This window comes from Antechinus flavipes, chromosome 6, assembly GCF_016432865.1.
Source record: "Antechinus flavipes isolate AdamAnt ecotype Samford, QLD, Australia chromosome 6, AdamAnt_v2, whole genome shotgun sequence".
Taxonomy (NCBI): domain Eukaryota; kingdom Metazoa; phylum Chordata; class Mammalia; order Dasyuromorphia; family Dasyuridae; genus Antechinus; species Antechinus flavipes.
In genome coordinates this window covers 263017185-263037029 of record NC_067403.1, presented here as the reverse complement: position 1 = coordinate 263037029, position 19845 = coordinate 263017185, and the positions used below count along the sequence as shown (strand labels likewise).

The 19845-nt window shown below is 51.0% G+C and overlaps 1 protein-coding gene across 14 annotated transcripts in view; it reads left to right on the top strand.

The window, feature by feature from the left end:
- Nucleotides 1–11840: 11840 nt before the first annotated feature.
- The window catches only part of BRSK2 (BR serine/threonine kinase 2), a 135748-nt gene continuing 127743 nt past the window's right edge, over nucleotides 11841–19845 (top strand). For all 14 annotated transcript variants that reach the window (XR_007948004.1, XM_051963861.1, XM_051963859.1 and 11 more), the window contains exon 1: nucleotides 11841–12031. Coding sequence is in view for 13 of the 14 variants with exons in the window: in XM_051963861.1 (XP_051819821.1) it covers nucleotides 11938–12031 (94 nt within the window). In the remaining variant the exon portion in view is untranslated. The remainder of the gene's footprint in view (nucleotides 12032–19845) is intronic.

Sequence of the window (19845 nt, the reverse complement as noted above, 5' to 3'; positions counted from 1 at the left end):
GGCTGCGCCTCTGGGAGTGGGCTTCTTCTGAACTGATTCTGACTGACTCACTGAAACTCTTTTTTTATGCTAGGTGTAAAAGGTTGACTCCTCCTCCGAGAACTTGTGAATCTCCCAAAAGTGTGAACTCCAATGAGTACTTAAACACATTATTGAGCTAGAGAATTTGCTAAGTACCATGCTAAATTAGGCAACTGATTTATCACTTTGTAAGGATTCTAACACTTTCCCTTTTTATGTTTTATCTTTTTGGGATTCAGACCCAGTGGTAATATTCTTGGATGGAACAGTATGCCTGGTTTTGTAGGTCTTAGGACCGAGTTCATATTTACTGTACAGAACAGTTGGATGAGTTCACAACTCCACCAACAGTGCATTGGTGTTCCAGTTTTCCTACATCCCCTCCAATATTTATCATTATCACTTGCAGTCACCTTGGCCAATCTAAGAGCTGTGAGGTGGTACCTTAGAGTTGTTTTAATTTGCATTTTTCTAATCAATAGTGACTGAGAGCATTTTATATGACGATAGTTTTGATTTCTTTCTCTGGAAAAAAAAATGTCTGTTAATATATTTTGACCATTATCAGGTATTTGACTCAGTTCCCTATTTTAGAAATGAGGCCTTTGGCCGAGACACTGGTTGTAAAATGTGTTCACAGTTAGGACTACTATCTGTATTTCCCTTCATCCTATTTTCCCCTGTTTATTCTACTCTTTCTCCTTTCACCCTATTCATCTTCAAAAATGTTTTGCTTCTGGCTTTCATTTCCCCCAGTCTTTGCCCACTCTTTTATCCCTGTCCCCTCCTACTTTTCTGTAGGTAAGATAGACTTTTATTCCCAACTGAGTGTGTATGTTACCCCCTCTTTGAGCCAATTCAGTGACTCCTGCCATTTCCCCCATCTATAGCCTCCCTCATATATGGCCCCTTCTCCCCTCTAACCTCTGCCCCTATGGTGGTACAGATCCTCATTCTCTCACCACTGCCTCCCTCAAATTTCTTCCCCCCCCATTCCATCCTCTGCATTTTCCTAAAGTGAGGGTCCGACCATGTTGTTCCCTCTCAATAAACTCCAGTGACTCAAGTACAAAATGTTGTTGGGCCTTCTTCAGAACTTGCTCCCTGCTTCCTTCCAAGTCTTTTTAGCCCTCACTCCCCAACAGTGACACTGACCTCCTGGCTGTCCTACCAACAAGATGCTCCATCTCCTAATAGTACCTTTGCAAAAACCATCCTCCCAATCTTCTTCCCTCCCCTTCTTCACTTTCCTGCTTCCCTCAATTCCTTCAAGTCTCAGCTAGAATCTTAGCCCCTCCAGGGAGCTTTTCTGCCCCTTCTTCATGCTAGTCTTCATATCCAGTCTGTATTTTGTTGTACATAGATGCTTACATGTCTCCCACATTAGACAGTGAGCTTCTTAAGGGCAGAGCCTTTCTTTTTATCCCCATAACTTGGCCCAATAGCTGGTATATAGTAGGTGCTTAATAATGACGGCTGACCTTGGCTCTCTGGGGCTGCTTGGCTAAACTGTTTTGGATGGAGGTATCCCCCTTTCTCCCATGGTCCAACCTCTCTTCCTTAGACCTGGAGGCTCTGGGAGTCAGCAGAATCTCTCAGACCTGGGATTTCCCAAGGCAGGCACATGTTAGGGGGCTGACAGGACACTTTGGCTGCAGGTTTTGTTGACCCACTCATCGTGTGCCTGAGGAAGACTCCAAACACTCTTGTTTCCCCATGAATGTCAGAGGGAGCTGGAGCTTTCCCTCTGCTGGGGAGGGCAGCTCGTGCCCTTTTTGGTGGGGCTCCAAGGTTCTAGGACAGTGGCCCTCGAATGAGGAAATGGCTTAGGAAGTGAGGGCAAGTGCCCAAGGTCACACGGCTAGACATGTCCATCCATGAGGGGGATCCCATTGCACCGACCAAGCTGACTTGTGTCCCAACACCACAAGACCAAGATGAAGGCAGCAAGGGCTGGAAAGGCATTATTCTGGAAAAAAAGTTTCTGGGCTCTGGTGGCCTGTGAGCCCCTGTCAGAAGATGGCATGGCCCTTGGCTGCAGAAGGGGGTTGTCCCTCCGACCTTCTCGGGCCCCAGCATGTGGGGTCCCATTTCAGCCCCAAAGCTGAAGGAGATTAGCAAGCTGGAGGCTGTCCCCAGGAGGGACCATGACATAGGAGGAGCTTGGCTTGGAGAAGCCTGAGGCAGGGCAGGGCAAGAGAGCTGCCTTCCAGAATCTGGAGGGGTGTCTTATGGAGGAGAGGGCAAACAATGCGGGGAAAGCTGGAAGAGAGGTCAGGACCAACCCCCAATGACAGGTCGTCCCAGCATGGAAAGGACCGTCTCTGGAGGGGTAGCCCCTCCTTCTTGGAGGTCTTCAGGCAGAAACCAGAGGGTGTCAGGTATGTCTTAGGGAGGCTTGCTTTTGAATATAGGTTGAGCTGAAGGCTGCTAAGGTCCCTTCTAAGACTGATGTTCTGTGAATCTGCAATTTGATGACATAGGCTTAGTCACAGCAAGAAGGCTCAGCCTTGGGAAAGAGAAAGTCCTTCTCAGAAACTGCTGCAAAGGGGAGAAAATGGAGGGCACTGTTACATAGGGCTAGGGGAAAAGGGGGAGTGGTGCCACAGCTAAGGGTTGGGAGCCTTGATGTTCTCAGCAAAGGAGGAGGCAAGATTCTTTGTTGAGAGGGAGGTGGAGGCCTTTCAGGAGAGGAAGGAAAGATTTGGGAAAACTGTTGTGGGGGAGACAGACAGAGAATGAGAGAGAGACAGAGACAGACACAGATAGACAGACAGAGACAGAGACAGACAGAAAGCACTCAGCTGAGAGGAGATAAAATAAATTTGTGGAGGCTGATTAAGCACAGCTTCCATCACTGGCATTCAGTAGCACTAGAGGAGGCAGGAGTGGGGGAGATGATGGTGAGCTTATTAAGGCATCATGGCACCCAGCATTCCAGAGCCGAGGATGGGGCTCGTTATCTTTGTCATCCAGTTTATGAAGGGAGGAGAGTTAGGTTAGAGTAAGATGGGGCAAAGACAGATCTGAAGTCCTAGGAGGTAGGAGAAAATGGAGAGGGATAGGGAGCTAGAAGGTTGTGATCAGACACAAGTCTTTTTTCCCATTAAAAACATTCTTCTCTCTCCTTCCTCCATCAATGAAAACAAAATGAAAAAACCAGAGGAATAAATTTCCAAATTCTGGATAATGGAAGGGAGAAGAATTATAGGTCCTGGTGAGATCCAGATTGTCCTTGTGTGTAACTAGAGTAGACAGAAGGGGAGTTGAGACTAATGAGCCAAGGTGTGCGTTTGGAACATGTCTGTACTAAGTCCCCAAGTCTGTATTATAATCATAAGGAAAAATGCTTTAAATCACTATTGATTAGAGAAATGCAAATTAAAACAACTCTGAGGTTCCACCTCCTCACACCTACCAAAGTGGCTAATGGGACAAAAAGGAAGAAATATTGCATGTTGGAGGGGATGTGGGGAAAGTGGGATACTAACAAACTGTTGGTAGGGTTGGGGAGTGGTGCAGCCGTTCAGGAGAGCAATGTGGAACGATGCCCAAAGGGCTAGCAAACTGCTCACATTCTTGATCCAGCAATAACACTGCTCCATCTATATCCCAAAGACATCCCAAAAAAGGGGGAAGAGTCTATCTGGACAAAAATATTGCTAGCAACTCCTTTTGTGGTGACTAAGAATTGGACACTGAGGGGGATGCCCATCCTTTGAGAAATAAACAATCTGTAGTATATGGTTGTAATGGAGTATTATTGTGCTTTAAGAAAGGATGAACAGGATGATTTCAGGAAAACCGGGAAAAAAAACTTAAATGAACGGATGCAAAATGAAATAAATAGAACCAGAGGAACACTGTACACAGGAACAGCAAGATGGTGGGATGAAGAATTCTGAATGGCAGCTCTTCTCAGCAATACAGTGATTCAAGACAATCCCAAAGGTCTCATGATAAAACACACTATCCACCTCCAGAGAAAGAGCTGATATTGATTGAATACAAACTGGAGCATGTTCTCTCTCTCTCTCTCTCTCTCTCTCTCTCTCTCTCTCTCTCTCTCTCTCTCTCTCTCTCTCTCTCTCTCTCTCTCTCTCTCCCCCTCCCTCCCTCTCTCCCTCTCTCTGTCTCTGTGTGTCTCTATCTCTGTCTTTCTCTCTCTCTCTTCCTATCTCCCTCTCTCCCTCTCTCTGTCTCTGTGTGTCTCTCTCTGTCTTTCTCTCTCTCTCTCCTGTTTCCCTTCTCTCTCTTCTCCCCTCTTCCCTCTCCTCTCTCTGTCTCTGTCTCTCTTCTCCCCTCCCCCCTCCCCCCTCCTCTCTCTCTCTGTTTCTGTCTCTTCCTTTTATTCTTTCTTTTATGTGTTTTCTTGTACAAATGACTAATATGCAAATGTTTTACGTAGTTGCCCACGTATAACCTATATCGGATTGTTTACCATCTTAGAGAGGGGGGAGGGTAGGAAAGGAATTTCGAATTTAAAACTTTTTTTTAATGTTAACAATTTGTTTTGACATGTAATTGGAGAAAATAAAATGTATATTGAAATTTTTAAAAAGATCCCCAAATCTAAGGACCAGGGATTGATATGTGGGGCTGAATTCCCTAGTGGGAGCCAGGAGAAAGTGAGAGTTTTGCCCCCAGGATCTGGATGGGGGAGGGGTAGTGAGGTTCAGAGTTGCTGACTCCTCTTCCTGGCCTGTCATGCTGGGGACACTAGAGAAGGGGCTTCAGAATCACCCTCTGGGGTTTGGGAAGGACCTCAAAGGGCTCTGCTCCATCCCAGCCAAGCCTGTAAGGAGCCCCAATAACCCTGCCTGGTGAGAAGTCAGTCAGCTTCTTCAGGGAGGTCAGGCCAGGCCCAGCAAGCTCTCTGGCTGCCTCATCTGAGGACAAGGAGTCTCTTAATGTGTATTTGCTGACAGGCTGTCAGGTCCAATCATTGGATCAGGAGTTACTTCTAGGATAAAAGAAGCCCTCTCTCTTGCCATTTGGAGCTCTTCACAACCAGACTCCAGCCCAACCAAACTGACCTAACGACTCTTTCTCATAAATGACTTCCCAACTTCCACCCCCACCCCCTCTTTTGCACAAACTGTGCTCCAGACTTGGAAGGTTCTCCGTCCTCCCTCCCACCCCCACCTCCTGGAGCTCCTTTCTCCTTCCAAGGCTCATCCAAGGCAGCCCCTCCCACATGGGGTCCTTCCTGCCCCCTTCAATTCTGAGTATTCTCACCCCACAAAGAAACGATTCCCTGTCTATTTTGCTTGTGTTGTTTACGTGATGTCCCAATATGGGTCACTGCTACCTTATCAAAAGCAAGCTCATCGTAGGCTGTACCAGACTTTGTCTTTGCATCCTCTCCCAGTAGCAGGACATGGTGTTTTTGTTGTTCGGTTATATCCAATTCTTCCTGACCCCATTTGTGTTTTCTCGGCAAAGATATTGCAGTGGTCTTGACGAGGGGAGCCCCAAAACTTTCTCTTTCTCTCTGTCTGACTTTGGGGGGAGTTCCCAAGTTTCCCCCCAAAGTCCGCGAGAGAGAGTGAGAGTTTCAGGGCTCCCCTCTTCAGTCTGCCATTTCCTTCTCCAGCTTGTTTAGAAGATGAGGGAACTGACTTGCCCAGGATCACCCAGCTAGCAAATGTCTAAGGCCAGATTGAGTTCTCCACTCCAGGGCTGGCACTCTATCCATCATGGGGCCACCCCATGGCCATGATGTGCCTCCATTACTTTTTTAAATAATGCAGACACAGTTTCATCGAGCTAGGATTAAGAGCACTGGCGTTCCCTGATCTCAGGCTGAAGAGACTCGCAGCTGGCTGGCAAAGAGAAGCCATGAAAATTACCCATAAGTCATGATCAATCCATTTGTGAATGACTGAACATTTTCCTGAAGAACAACAGTCCATCTGCATTTACTCATTGGTCAGAGGTTATGAACTGATAGTTTCAAAACAACTGTGAACTACAGACAACCATATAAAAAACAATCCCCAATCAAGAATATTAACAGATATAGAAACCCAAGCAACTCTGAGGCATCACCTCACACCCATTCAGTTGGCAAAGATGTCCAAGGATGGGAAGAGCTAATACTGGAAGGGCTACAGGGAAACAGGGTCATCAGGCATTTGAGTGGAGCTAAGAAATGGTCCAACCAGCTCAGAAGACATTCAAATTCTATACACTCTATCGCACAAGGCGGGTATCCTAAGGAAGTCAAAGATGGAGAAAAGAGATCCAGACTCCCCAAAATAGTTTTAGTAATAGTTTGTTGTAGCAAAAGAAAAACTAGAAATCAAAATGCTGCCTATCATTGGGGGAATGAATGACAGGCCAAACTGTGGCCAATGAATTTAATGGAGTTTTAGTGTGTGACAGATGGTAGATTACAGGTGCAGACCGAGGCATATATAATCAGGGACAGCCACTGTAAGGACTTGTTTTGCTAAATCAAATCAAATTAGCAAGTCCATAAGCATTTATAACACCTATCTGCTATATGCCAAACACCGAGGTAAGTGCTATAGATACAAAGAAAGACAAAAAATAGTCCCTGGCTCTTAAGGAGCCCATTCTGATGAAGTGGGTGCAAAACAATTATGTATGTCATACACACAAAGGAGAAATTAATGTTTATATATTAACATAGATAAATAAATGGGTAATAGATGGATGGGTGGACAGTGATGTCTCCCACATACATAGGAAAGAAAGGAGTCAATGACTGTAGGTGGCCTTCTCGAGGAGATTGACCATGAAGGAGAAGCTAGACATGAGAAAATAGCTAGTAAAGATGGATAGATCAATTGAAAGTTATAAATATAGTTTATAGGTAGGAGGGAAGCAGTCAGTAGACAGAGAGTGATTGAAAATTAGGTATTTTTTAAAAGTAGAGATAGAATTTGGTTAGATTTAGAAATCATACTTATTTTGAATAAGTTTGTCAGGAAATAACCATGAGTTGGTATTTTGGGGTTTTTTTGTGAAGCATCAATGAAAAAAATTGCTAAAAATCAAATCTCCCCAGATACAATCAGCACGGCCTCCCGGTCTTCTGATGATTAGGTTATTTTCAAATCAAGGCTGAATTAAGTCTTGCCCTCATTAACTAACATCTTCCCAAACGTCTTCCTCCCAATAATTCCTTGGCTCTCTCTGGCCAATATTTCTCCTTCCATGTTAGGAAAGTGCAAGTCAGAAACTCTTTTGGAGATGACCTAAAGCCAGAAATATGGGCCATATGCATTTTTCAACCAACGAATCCACACTTCTCTCTGCTTGGTAGGCTGCTCTGTGGATGCTAAGACAAAAAAGCAACAGTTTCTGTGTTTCTTACATTATACTGGAAAGTTATTACATGTCCACAAGCAAGTAATAAGAACTATTTCCACTTAGATTTCTTTGGAGAAGCTCACCACTGTGGAGTCACCTTTTTCTAATCACAGTTAGAATTGTTTTGGTACTTTAAGGTACAATATCCTTAATGGAGTTGTGAACTGATCCAACCATTCTGGAGAGCGATTTCAAACTATTCCCAAAAAGTAACAAAACTGTTCATACCCTTTGATACAGCAATAATACTACTAGGTCTGTATCCCCCCCCAAAAAAAATTTAAGGATTGGGACAAAAGGAACTATTTGTACAAAAAAATTTATAACAGCTTTTTTATGGTGGAAAAGAACTGAAAATTGAAAGGATGCTCATCAACTGTGGAATAGCTGAACAATTTCAGTTGTTCAGTCATATTCAGTTGTATATAAATATGATGGAATACTATTGTTTTTTGTAAGAAAGAACAAGCAGGATGATTTCAGCACAACCTGGAAAGACTTATATGAACTGAAGCAAAGTGAAGTGAGCGGAGCCAGGAGAATATTATGCACAGTAACAATATTGTATGATGATCAACTGTGAATGACTTAGCTCTTAGCAATACAATAATCCAAGACAATTCCAAAGGATTCATGATGAAAAATGTTGTCCACATCTAAAGTAAGAACTACCAGTTCTTAAGGTAGAGCCAAATATACTATTTTTCACTTTCTTTGTATTTATTTTCCCTTTTTGATCTGTCTTCTTTTACAACATGACTAACATAGAAATATTTTGCATGATTTCATATGTATGACCCATATGAAATTACTTACCATTTCAGGAAGGAAGGGTTAGAGTTTGGAACTCAAAAAAAATTAATGAATATTTAAAACAGTCTTACATGTAATTGAGAAAAATAAAGGTTCTTTTTAAGTTTACAAAGTCTTTTTAAAAATATCCTTTCAATGATCCTCACAACAGTCCTGAGAGGTAAGCGCTATTACAATCTCCATTTTATAGATGAGGAAACTGAGGTAGAGACTTGCCCTTGGTTGTACGGCAGATGCCATCACTTAGTAAAATGTCTGGCATACAGTAGGTGATCAGCAAATGTTTACTGATTGATTGAAGTGTCTGGGACTGGTTTTAAACCGAGATCTTAATGCCAGGCCCAGCACATCTCACATTTCTTCTGAGCTAATTCAATTCTGCTTTGCTCATAGAGAACAGGGCCTTCTCTGATGAGGGCACGCCACACTGGGCGGTCCTGTGCCAATGTCTCTCATGTGATACAATCAATTCTAAAGTTCTTAAGAGAGACCTTGAGGGTGTCCTTGTGTCGCTTTTCCTGACCACCTTGTGAGCACTTGCCCGATGTGAGTTTTCCATAAAATAGTCTTTTTGGCAAGTGTTTGGTTGGCATTTGAACACTGTGGCCAGCCGTTGGGATCTCTGCAGTAGAGTAGGAATGCTTGGTGGTTTAGCCCAAGAAAGGACCTCGGTGTCTATTATCTCATCCTGCCGGGGGTCTTCACAATCTTTTTAAGACAATTCACATGGAAGTGACTCAGTTTCCCCGCATGGTGCTGGTAGACTGGTTTCCCAGGCATACAACAATGAGATCAGCACAATGGCTCTGTAGGTGTGGGGGTGGATCAGAGAAGAGAGGAAGAAGAGAAGGCCCAGAACAGAACCTTAGAGGGCACCCCTACAGAGGGGTTGGGACATGATCCTGCAAAATAAAGTCAGGGGAGAAGAACTAAGAAAGAATCATCATGCAGCTTGGAGGCAGTGTAGGCAATCTATCCGGGAAAGGAGGTTGGGCAATAGGGTCAGATGGCACAAGCTTCCTGGAAGAAGGAAGGTTGGAGAGAGAGAGTATTGGTCGCTTTAAGGAGACTGGTTTTATGGATTTATAGTAGAGGTCGGATTAAAAGAGACTGACCAAGTGGAGACCAAGAGTGGAGCCAGCTTGGTCTGAGTTTAGCTGGGAAAGTGAGGAGAAAGATGGAACAAGAGCTTGAAGGGAAGCTTCCATTTTTTTTTTTTTAAAGATGGAGGAAACCTAGGTATGTTTGTGGGTAACCAGGAAGAAGCCAGTAGATGGAGAAAGACATTAACTTAGAAAATGAGAGGAAACTCCTCCAAAGAAGAGGAAGAAATGGTGCCATTGAGGAAACTTATGGCATCAAGAATTGGGTTTGTTATGTAACAAAAGCAGAAGATGACCTGTGGCCAGCCGGGGCATTCTCCTGGCCCCTTGGTCAAGTGGGAGAGCTAGCAATGAAGGCCTTCAGCTTGTCCAATGAGGAAACACTTGGGAGGGCGTGAACAAGAGCAACCCAGGGACAGCTTTTAATCTGTGAATCCCCCTGAATGGATGAGGTCACACACTGTTATGATATTGGGGCAGGGAAGAGCTGATGGAAAGGACAGGTTCCCAGAGAAAGTGGATAGGGTGGGATTGTGGGCACAGAGAGAGGGGTTCACTTGGATGAGGAGAAGGACGTTCTCGGCCTCGGAGACTGGGACCCAGGAAGCAAGAAGGGAAAAAAATTCCCAGATGACTGGCAGAGAAGCACTGGGGAGAAGAAGCAGTTGACCTACTCAGGGTCACCTCTGACCCTGACAACACACACACACACACACAAGCATGCAATAAGTACTACCCATGCTACATGCAAGTGCATGAGCACACATGTATACACACATGAGCACACGTGCACACATACTCCTCTACTTCTGGCTTTGCACTTTGGTGACAGAGGAAAACCTGTCTGGAGAATAAACACTGTTGGCTTGTGCACCTGCCCCTGTTCCCTTACTGTGCCATGGAAGTGACCAGAGGCTCTTGGAGGCCGAACTAGTGGAGTGGGAGGAGTGGGAGTTCTAGCAGGAAGGAAGAACCTACTGGGACCATATTGCTCCCGGACCAGCTTGGCTAAGTGTGGTTCCCCAGAGTCCTCAGCCACCCATCCTCCCTGATTTGGACAGGGGAGGAACAGTGCCTCCTCCTGACAAATTATCTTCGGAAGTAGGAGCATGACCTTGGCCAAGCTGCCCGCTACCTCTCTCCTGGGTCCCTCCCTTCCTTCTTTGTCTGTGCCCTCCTCTCTGAAGCCCAACGGGTGAGCCTGGAGGATGCTGTGCAGGGGTTGGGATCTCTGCTTCAGCCCCCTCTCCCTGCGATCAGCGGTGCTGATCTCCGGGAAAGGAGTCTCCTTTCCCAATGGCAGGGAAGGACTATGGCCTCCCCAGTTCACCAGAACCCAACCAAGCCTTCCTTCCGGACAGGCTCCCTGGGCTATGAAGACTAAGGTTAGAGAAGACAGCCCTCTGTACGTCACCGTCCTGGACATTGAGCCCGGGGGCCAGGGACCCTAAGAATTCTGGGTCTCTGTCACTTCCCAAGTGCTAAGTAACTAAGAGGACTTTTCCTTATCCCTCCCTAGTACGCCTTCAGCAGGGCAGGAGCAGGTCTGCCAGAGGTCCTCTCTCTCCTGGAGACCCGGGCCCGCAGCCGGGGTGTCCGGCCCATCTAGCCGTGGGTCTGTACCATGGGTCCCGGCTGGCTGAGCGGGCGGGTGTCTGGCTTCTTTGCACCGGGCTCAGTGGCCCCAGGACAGGGTCAGGGCCTTGGCTGAGCCGGCGCTGACAAGGGCGCCCCTGGCCAGGCCGGGAAGGATGCTCAGCACGCTCTCTCGGTCCCGCCCCTCCTCCCTGGGTTGGAGAGCTCCCGGGCGGGGCGGGGGTAGACGAGCGGGAGGTGGGAGAGGAGGGGGTTCAGGGAAGGGCGGAGGGGGCAGGGGGAGAGTGGCGGTTGGCACTGATTGGCTGATTCTGGTGCCAGTCGCCGCCGCGGTCCCAGCCGCTTCCGCCTGCTCGCTCGCTCCCTCGCTCCCCCCCTTCCCCCTCCTCTCCTACCCCCTCCCTCGTTCCCTCCTTCCTCGCTCTCTCTCCTCTCTCTCGCTTGCTCGCTCACGCTCGCTCTGCTCCGCGCTCGGGGAGCAGCTGCTGGGCCGGAGAACAAGGAGCGCGGGCGGGCGGGCGGGCGGGCGGTGCGAGGCTCCTGGGTCCGGTCCTTGCGGGCGTCCGCCAGGGACCATGCAGCTGCGGGAGCATCACCACCAGCAGAAGCAGCAACAGCAGCAGCAGCATCACCAGCAGCAGCAGCAGCAGCAGCAACAGCAGCAGCAGAAGCAGCAGCAGCAGCGGGCACAGCAGAGGCGGGGGATCCTCGGAGCCTAGGCGGCCCCAGCCCCGCGCTCTCCCGGGGAAGGAGCCTTGGCCACGGGGGCTGGCCGCCGGGCGGCCGTCCAGCCGAGCTTCGCCGTCCAGAGCTTCTGCGGGAGGAAGAGGAGGAGGAGGAGGACGGCGAGCGGAGGAGCAGAGTCAGGTAGCAGCCCCAGCAGCAGTCCAGGCCCCGGCCCCAGCCGCTGCAGCAGCGGCCCCAGCGGCCCCAGCCGCGGCAGCGGCCGAGCGCGCTGCCCGCCCGGGAGGGACGGCCGAGCAGGCTTAGCAGGCGGAGAAGCCGGGCGCCCCCCGCCGCCGCCCTCACCCCAGCCCTCGCCCCGCAGCCTTGCCGGCCAGCGATGACATCAACGGGGAAAGAAGGCAGCGGGGCGCAGCACGCGCAGTATGTGGGACCCTACCGCCTGGAGAAGACGCTGGGCAAGGGACAGACAGGTGCGTGAGGGCGGCCCGGAGCGGCGCGGCCGGAGGGATGGGGGATGGGGGCACCCGATGGGGGGGCAGGGGCAGGGGACTGGCGTGAAAGGACGGGGGGATGGGAGGACACCTTGATGGGGGCAGGGGGAGGCCTGCCTGCGGCGCGAGGGCAGGGGACTGGAGCCGAGAGTAGGGACCGCGGGGCGTTCGCGGGCAGAGCCGCACCGGGCTGTCGCCGCAGCGGGAATGCGGGCGGGCGGGAGGGGCCTGGCGCGGGGGCCGCGTTGCCGGGCTCCCCTCCGCATCCCCGGGAGCGGCGCGGCTGGCCGCGAGTGGGGGCGGGGAGGATCCAGGCGGTGGCGGCGGCGGTGGCGGCAGCCCGTCTGTCATGACATCATGATGGAGAAGGGTGTAGTCCGCCGAGATACCCGGCAGCCGGTGGGACACTGGCCGGGGGACGGACGAGCGGGCAGGCGGGCCGGCGGCGGCGGGGGCTGGGCCGCGGGGGCGGACTGGCACCCCCTCCCCCCAGCCCCGGTCCCCAGCCCGGGCCCTGGAGGCGCAGAGGCCGGGCTGCGGCACCGCGACGTTTCCGCAGGCTTCCCCGTGCTCCGCGCCATCCCCCCCTCCCCCCCATCTCCTCTCCTTCCTCAGACTCCCTCTCCTTCGCGTCTCCGGAGTATGGGTGGGCGTGAGGCAGGCAGGCAGGGGCCGGCCCTGCGGCAGGGGGAACAATAGTCTGGAGGGATGGAGAGCGCGCGGCGGTTCATCAGTCCGCTAGTCCGTCAATCCGGTGCACAGGGCCAGCCTGGCACGGAGAGGGGGGGAGGGGAACAGGCTGCGGGCAGTTGGGGCGCGGCCGGGTCCGGGGCCCCTAGGGAGGGCGGGCGAGGAGAACTGCGAGGCACCCCACCCGCGGACGGGGTACGGACCGGGGCGTTCGGGCAGCCGCCGCAGGACCGCTAGGACAGGTGCAAACCTTAGGCGCCGGGCGGGCTGGGGAAGGGACGGGCCCACTGCTCCGGCCCAACAGGCCCCAGACCTATTGTGCGGGATGCGGATGGTGGCGGGGAGGGGGGGGCGGCGTTAGGCAGCCGGGCCGGGCTGGGCTGAGCCCCCATCTGCCGAAGACAGCCTCGCTAATAGGCGTGCCGGCCCGCAGCTGCGCCCCCTGGGCCCCCAGCGGCCTCCACCACCTCCGCCCAAGCAGCCCTCCCCTCCCCTCGGCCAGCTGGGGTGCGAGCTTAGCCGCCGGGACAAAGATCTGCGGGACAAAGGTGAGGCTGCCTCCCCGGTCCTTGCGAGTCTGGAGGCTGGCCCGCTGCGGCCCGCCGAGCCTCAGGCCCCGCCGGTTGCCCCACAGGGCCACCAGCACAGGCTCGAAGCCGAGCTGGAGGCTCAGTGCCGGGGTACTTTGCTCCCCAGCCTCCGGGCTCTGGGGTGCTCCCTGAGAGCTGTAAGCCAGGATTTGGCCTTTGTGTGCATGGGGATGGGGGGGGAGGAGCTGCCGGGGCCCCTTGGGGCGCAATTAGTCTCCTGGAGTGGGGTGGTTGGAGCCCCAGCCCCACCCTCAAATGGAGATGAGGGGGATGTTGGGAGCTGCCAGCTCCTTTGCTTTGGGCTCTGAGGGGAATTGGCAGCATTCTACTCATTTCCTCAACTGTCTATTCAGGGCCTACTGTGATTGGAGGTGGGTCGGGGCCTGGGAGACCTCAAAGCAATGAGCGCCTGTCCTGGGGGAGTTCCCAGGCTGGGCGGGGTCAAAGGAGAAATCCCAGCCCCTCCAGAGCGCTGACCCCATCCCTGGCCAGCATCTCGAGAAGCATAGGGCAGGCAGGAGGGAAGAAAAGCAATCTCGGACCGGGGTCCCTGAGGGAGTTCCTGCCAGGCTCCGGCTGCAGGCCACAAAGGCTGCTGGTCCGATTTCTCAGAAACAGCCTCACCAGCCTTCCTTCCCAGCCCACCCGCCTGCCCCAGACGTGGGCCTGCTCCCGTGCCCCTTCCTCAGTGATTTCCGACTCAGCCATTTTGTTTCTTAAGGTGAAAACCACACACAGGGCTCTCTTGCTAGTAGGCGTGTTCCCCCTATTCAGCAGAGAAGCCAAGTCTGGCATTTTCCTTGGTATCTTCTACTTTCCCCAGGCTGGCAACCCTAGCCCCCCCCCCCCAGCCCGGTCTCACATTAATCCAGCCACTTGCTGAGGATGGTAGCCTCCACCACCTGAATCCCAACTTTCCTTATTCCAAAGGCTCCGGGCCCTCTCCTCTTGACTATTCCAGTAGCCTCCTCATTGCTTTCTCTGCCTCAGTTTACCCCTTCACCCATCCATCCCACATACAGTAGCTGTTGAGGTGATCTTCCTAACGTCCAGGGGTGACCTTGCACCTCTCCTCTCCTCAAGAACTTCATCAGCTCCTTCTTGCTTCCAGAGTCAAACGCAAAAGCTTACTTGGCCTCCAAAGCAATTCTCCATAAGCCCTTCTGCCTCTGTGCCTGACATGCTCTCCCCTCCTCACTTGGGTCCCTCCAGAGCTCACCAGGCCTTATCTGCTTTCAGAGCAGCTCGGTGGTTAGTGTTCCCCCATTCCCCAGTGACTCCACACACACATCGACCTAGGAAGGGTGCTTTCTCCCAGTAAGAAAAGTTTCTGCTTCACATTTGGCTCTGTATCCCTTGTGCCTAGCTCAGTGCCTGACACCCCTTTATGCAGGAATGATTGTTCATTCTGACCAAAGAGATCCCCAGAGTTCAGGGAAGGAGAAGGAAATCGGGCACCCTTCTGGGCCCCCGGTCCAGGTTTGGTCAGCTCCGGTAGCAGCATCATGACACCCCATCCATCTGAAGCTTCCCAGGCTCTGGATCAGGTCTGCAGAATAAAATGCCCCAAACCAGAGCAGCCCCTACTCTCCGGGAGATTCCTTCCATCCTTGGAGAAGATGGAGAAGGCTCGGGAGGATGGAGATGGTCATCTGTCCTTTCTCCCTGTCTCTCTTCTCCCCCTCCTCAATGTTCTGGATTCCCTACCAGGAGAGTGCTTCGGGGCAGCTTTGGGTATCCCCACCTGGATTTTTTTCTGGTCCATGCTGAAAGGTTGCCCCTACACGTCCCGGTTTGCCCTGAGGGAATGGGAGGCAGTGGTTGAGGCAAGGAGGAGATAGCAACCCAGTGCCAGGAAGGGAGGAGGAGAGGCAGAGATAGGGCAAGCTCTGGAGCCAACTGCAACCTCCCTGTTCCATTCTGGCAGCTCCCTTCGGTGATCTGTTTGTTTCTTCAGGAGCCTCTGCAATTCATGAAACCAGGAAGGGGAGGGTGAAGCCCCTCCCCCAGGCTATAGAATAATCTAATTATCTTCCCGATAAAATTTTGTTCTAAGGAACCATCCCCATCAAAATGCTGCCAGGCTGCTGGGAAGGGGGGGCTTCTCTAAGTTTCACAGAATCCCACTGTACTACAGTTAATTATAGGAGGGTTCCTCTGTAATTAACAGTAATGAACAGGAAGGGATGTGCCTTGTGTTCCAATAACATGCTGCAAGGATCATGTTTAGAAAACATTAGATTTGAACACAAAGCAGACAGACTCTGCCCTCCCCCAGCTCCTCCTTTGCCTCAGTCTCCTCCTTTTGAGTGCCAGGAACTGGAGATTCCTGCCTTTATTTTGCCTTCATTGGCCCGAAGGCCCTTCGAAAGTTGTTGTCCCTGGATTCTGATGCAAGGAAGAGAATGTTGGGAAGGAAGCTTCACTTGTGTGTCTCAGGGATGGTCTCCTCTTGGTCTTGCTGTTTATGTTTACACACTTATAGCCATCGAAGCCGTCTGTCTGTCCGTCCATTCATCTGCCTGCCTAGCTTTGGGCCCCTAGGTCTGGCTGCTCCGTGGATTTGCAGACAGCCTGGCCATATCCCATTTTGTTTGCCTTTAACACCGAGGGCTGGTGACGTGTGTTTTCCCATTTTTGCACTGCACTGGTGACCACAGGGAAGATACAAGATTGACCTGAAAGGCCTGATCACTGCTCTGACCACCAGCTTCCTCTCATAGACTCTTCCCCAACCCACTGGGACTTTGAGAAAGGCTTGTCTTTTGTGCCCAGGAAGCTGCAAGGAAGTTTCTCAGGGCCGGGCCGGGCAAGATTTAATAAGAATACCACCACCACCACCACCCTCAAGTGCTAGCCATGGTGCTGAATCCTGGACCCATAGACAAGCAACAATAAAACTGCCTGCCGGCAAGAACCTTACAGTCTAATAGGAGAAAACAGCACACACACAGCTGAAAAAGAGGCCAGAGGGGAAGGTATCCACAGGCTTGCTGCCAAGTCCAAAAAGCCAGGAGAAGAGGCAAGAGGGAAGCTTGGTCAGCCTTGAGCCCTACTCAAAAAGGAGACCCCGGTGAGAGAAGGGAGTTGGGAAGTTCCAGGCTAGGAGCTATGGGCCAAATCCAGAAGGGAGCTAGAGGAGAGGCCCTTGTTTGGCCTTCACTGGGGCCCCTTCCATGGGATTCAACAGAGCCTGCTCGGGTCTTATTCAGGTGGGCAAAAAACCAGCAGAAAGAGGAAGGCACCATGCAGGCAGCGATCCAAGAAGCTGTGGTCCCTTAGACTGTGGAAGTTTCAAGAAGGAGCTTTCAATGTGCATGTCCAGAACCCCCTTCTTCTCATTTCTGGGCCTTTGTTCCCTCCCAGCTCCAAGTCCAGGATGCTGTTTGGGTGGCTTTGTTTTGGTTCTTGTTGTTGATGTTATTATTATTATTCTTACCCCCTCCCCCAAGAAAGCCCAGGCCCAGGGCTCTTGCTAAAGGGCTGTGCTTGGATCCCATCAGGGAATCCTCTCTTCAGGGCAGGACAGGGGTCAGCTCCCCAGAGAAGTCCCTTGCTTTCCTGGGAGAGCTTCATTGCATGTAAAGGCCAAAGGGCACCTCGATTGGCGCCTTTTGCTTTCGCCAGCATCGGGCTGAGGTTTCTTGCTGGCTCCCAGGCAGGTCGGCTGCTGACACGCGGGAGGCAGATCCCTCATGTATTTATATCTAAACAGTTCCAGAGCGGTCTCTATTTATACCCGAGCCCGCATTGGGGGGGCCAGCAGAGCGGAGTTGTTCCCCATTCTGCTCCTCCGAGTGCGTCAGAGCTCGGGTGGCAGTTGGTGCCACTACAAAAGGAGAGAGAAGGTGGGCAGCAGGACGAGGAGAGAGGCACCAAATTAAGCATGTTCCAGCAGGCCAGGATGCTCTGCCCATATTTATTCCTGGCTTGATCCAGCCAACGGTTCCATTGAGGGAATGCTGAGCCAGTCTGGATTGTGTGTGTGTGTGTGTGTGTGTGTGTGTGTGTGTGTGTGTGTGGTATGTATGTGTGGTATGTGTATGGTATATGTGTGTGGGGTGTATATGTGTATGTGGGGGTGTGAGTGTGTATGTGTGTGAGAGTGTGTGTCAGTGTGTGTGAGTGTGTGTGTGGTTTGCATGTGTGTGGTGTGTGTATGGTGTATGTGTGTGTGGGGGTATGTGTGTATGAGTGTGTGTGAGTGTGTGTGGGGTTTGTGTGTGTGTGTGCATGTGAGTGTGTGTGTGTGTGGTATGTGTGTGTATGGTATGTGTATGGTGTATGTGTGGGGTGTATGTGTGTGTGTGGGGGTATGTGTGTATGAGTGTGTGTGAGTGTGTGTGGGGTTTGTGTGTGTGTGTGCATGTGAGTGTGTGTGTGTGGAATGTGTGTGTATGGTATGTGTATGTGTATGTGTGTGGGGTGTATGTGTGTGGGGGGGGTATGTGTGTATGAGTGTGTGTGAGTGTGTGTGTGTTTGGTGTGGTGTGTGAGTGTGTATGGTTTGTGTGATGTGTATGTGTATGTGGTTTGTGTGGTTTGTGTGGTGTGTGAGAGTGTATACGTGACCAGTGCCAGTTAGTGAGAATTTGTGCTCCTGGACTTGTCCATCTATTTCGACCTCCATCTGTCAGTCACCCGAGAGCCCTACCCCTCCATCAGAGGAATCTTAGCCCACAAAGTTTCTTAATTCTGAGCTCCAACCTCAGCAGGGCTCAGGAGGGTAACACAGCTCCGTCTGCCCCAAGGACCCTCCTGGTTGAGGGGAGAACTCCTCCCCTCTGGCCAAGACAAACAAACCCATCAGGTGCTGATGGCAGTGCAGTAGACTTTTCAACTGTTGGTGAAGCCACATTGCTCTGCTACAGAGAGAGACCGGTGCTGTTACTGAATAAAGGGAACTTCCAGTGTGGAAGCTCCTTGTTGTAATAAGGTACAAGTGAAACAGCGAGCCGATTTTTGGTCCCCCAGCTGAGCCCAGCCGGAGGCAGGACACGAACCTGGATCCTCCAACCAGAGGCTACATTGTCTCTTAGCAATGACTCACCCACCAGACATTAAATCAGAGTCCCCAGGCTTCGGAAATGAGCGCCACCGGAGGGGTGCCGATGTAGAGGACTCCTCGTTCTCCACTAGAAGTCGGCACTATTGCTCTGGGCCTTAGTGGCTCCATTGGTAAAATGGTGACGACAATGGCGATGACAATCTCTACTTTTGTGCATGGCAGGAGGGCAGGTTGCCCCAAAACTATGGCAGAGAAGGTTTGGCCAACCCCTGTCGGGGTAGTTGTGAGGATGCAGTGAGATAACCTGGGTAAAGGACTTTATAAACCAGAGGGTACCATAGAAACGCGTCATTATCATTTTTGTTATTGTTGTTGTTATGATGAACAAAACTTCATTAACCATTTTCTATGTGCAGAGCACTGGGGGTGCAAATAAAAATTTTGATGGTTCCTGCCCCCAAAGAGCCTGCAGGGAGTCTCCTGAGAAGGAGATGGGGTAAACGGGATTTTTAGAAAGGTTTTTGAATGGGCAGCGTGCCAAGCAGGGTATTCCAGACAGACGGCACTGTGTAGTCAAAAGCACGGAGGTGGGAATGAATCAGATGTGGTCCTCAGGGAGGTGGCCGGCTCGAACTGGGTTTGGTGCATACATGTGTGGTGAAGCCGTGAGATCTGGTGTAGACTGGAGGCTCCTTGTCAAGGGCTTCGCCCACAGGAAAGCTTCTTGCAGGGGCTACAAATCACTGCCCTGGCGTGTTGGAGGAATCCCTTTCCGGTACGGCTGGGACAAAATAGTGCAAAGGTCCTTTCTGGCTCTCAGATCTGTGGTTCTGTAAAGGCCAGGTAGAGGATCTAGGTGGCTCAGGGGTCAGTGTGGAACTCGGCATCAGAAAGTTTGGTGGTGGTGGTGGTGGTGGTTCAGCCATTTTCAGTCACGTTCAATTCTTTGTTGTCATATTTGGGGTTTTCTTGGCAAGGATACTGGAGGACTTAGCACCTTGTTTCAAGTTCTAGCCCATAACACCTTTCTATGTCCTTCTCTAGCTCATCTGACAGATGAGAAAACTGAGGCAAACAGAGCTAAGTGACTTCCCTAGGATCACACTGCTCATAAGTGTCTGAGGCCAGATCTTAAGTCAGCTCTTTCTGTCTCCATCTACCCTATCGCCTTCCTGTTCTGTTAGCAAGAAGACCTGAGTGCAAGCCAAGTCTTGGACACTCACTATCTGATTTTTGCTTGCCTCAGTTTCCTCATCTGTAAAATGGAGATACTAGCATCTCCTCCTCAGGATTGTTGTGAGGATGCAGTAAGATAACATAGGTGTAAAATACTTTATAAACCATAAATTACCATATACATGCAAGCCAGTAATATCATTTTTGTTACTATTATGAATAAAATATTATTCAGCATTTTCTGTGTGCAAAACATTGGGGATACAAATAGAAAATTATGTTCTTACTCTCAAGGAGCCTGTGCTCTAATGGGGGACAACACCTGAAGA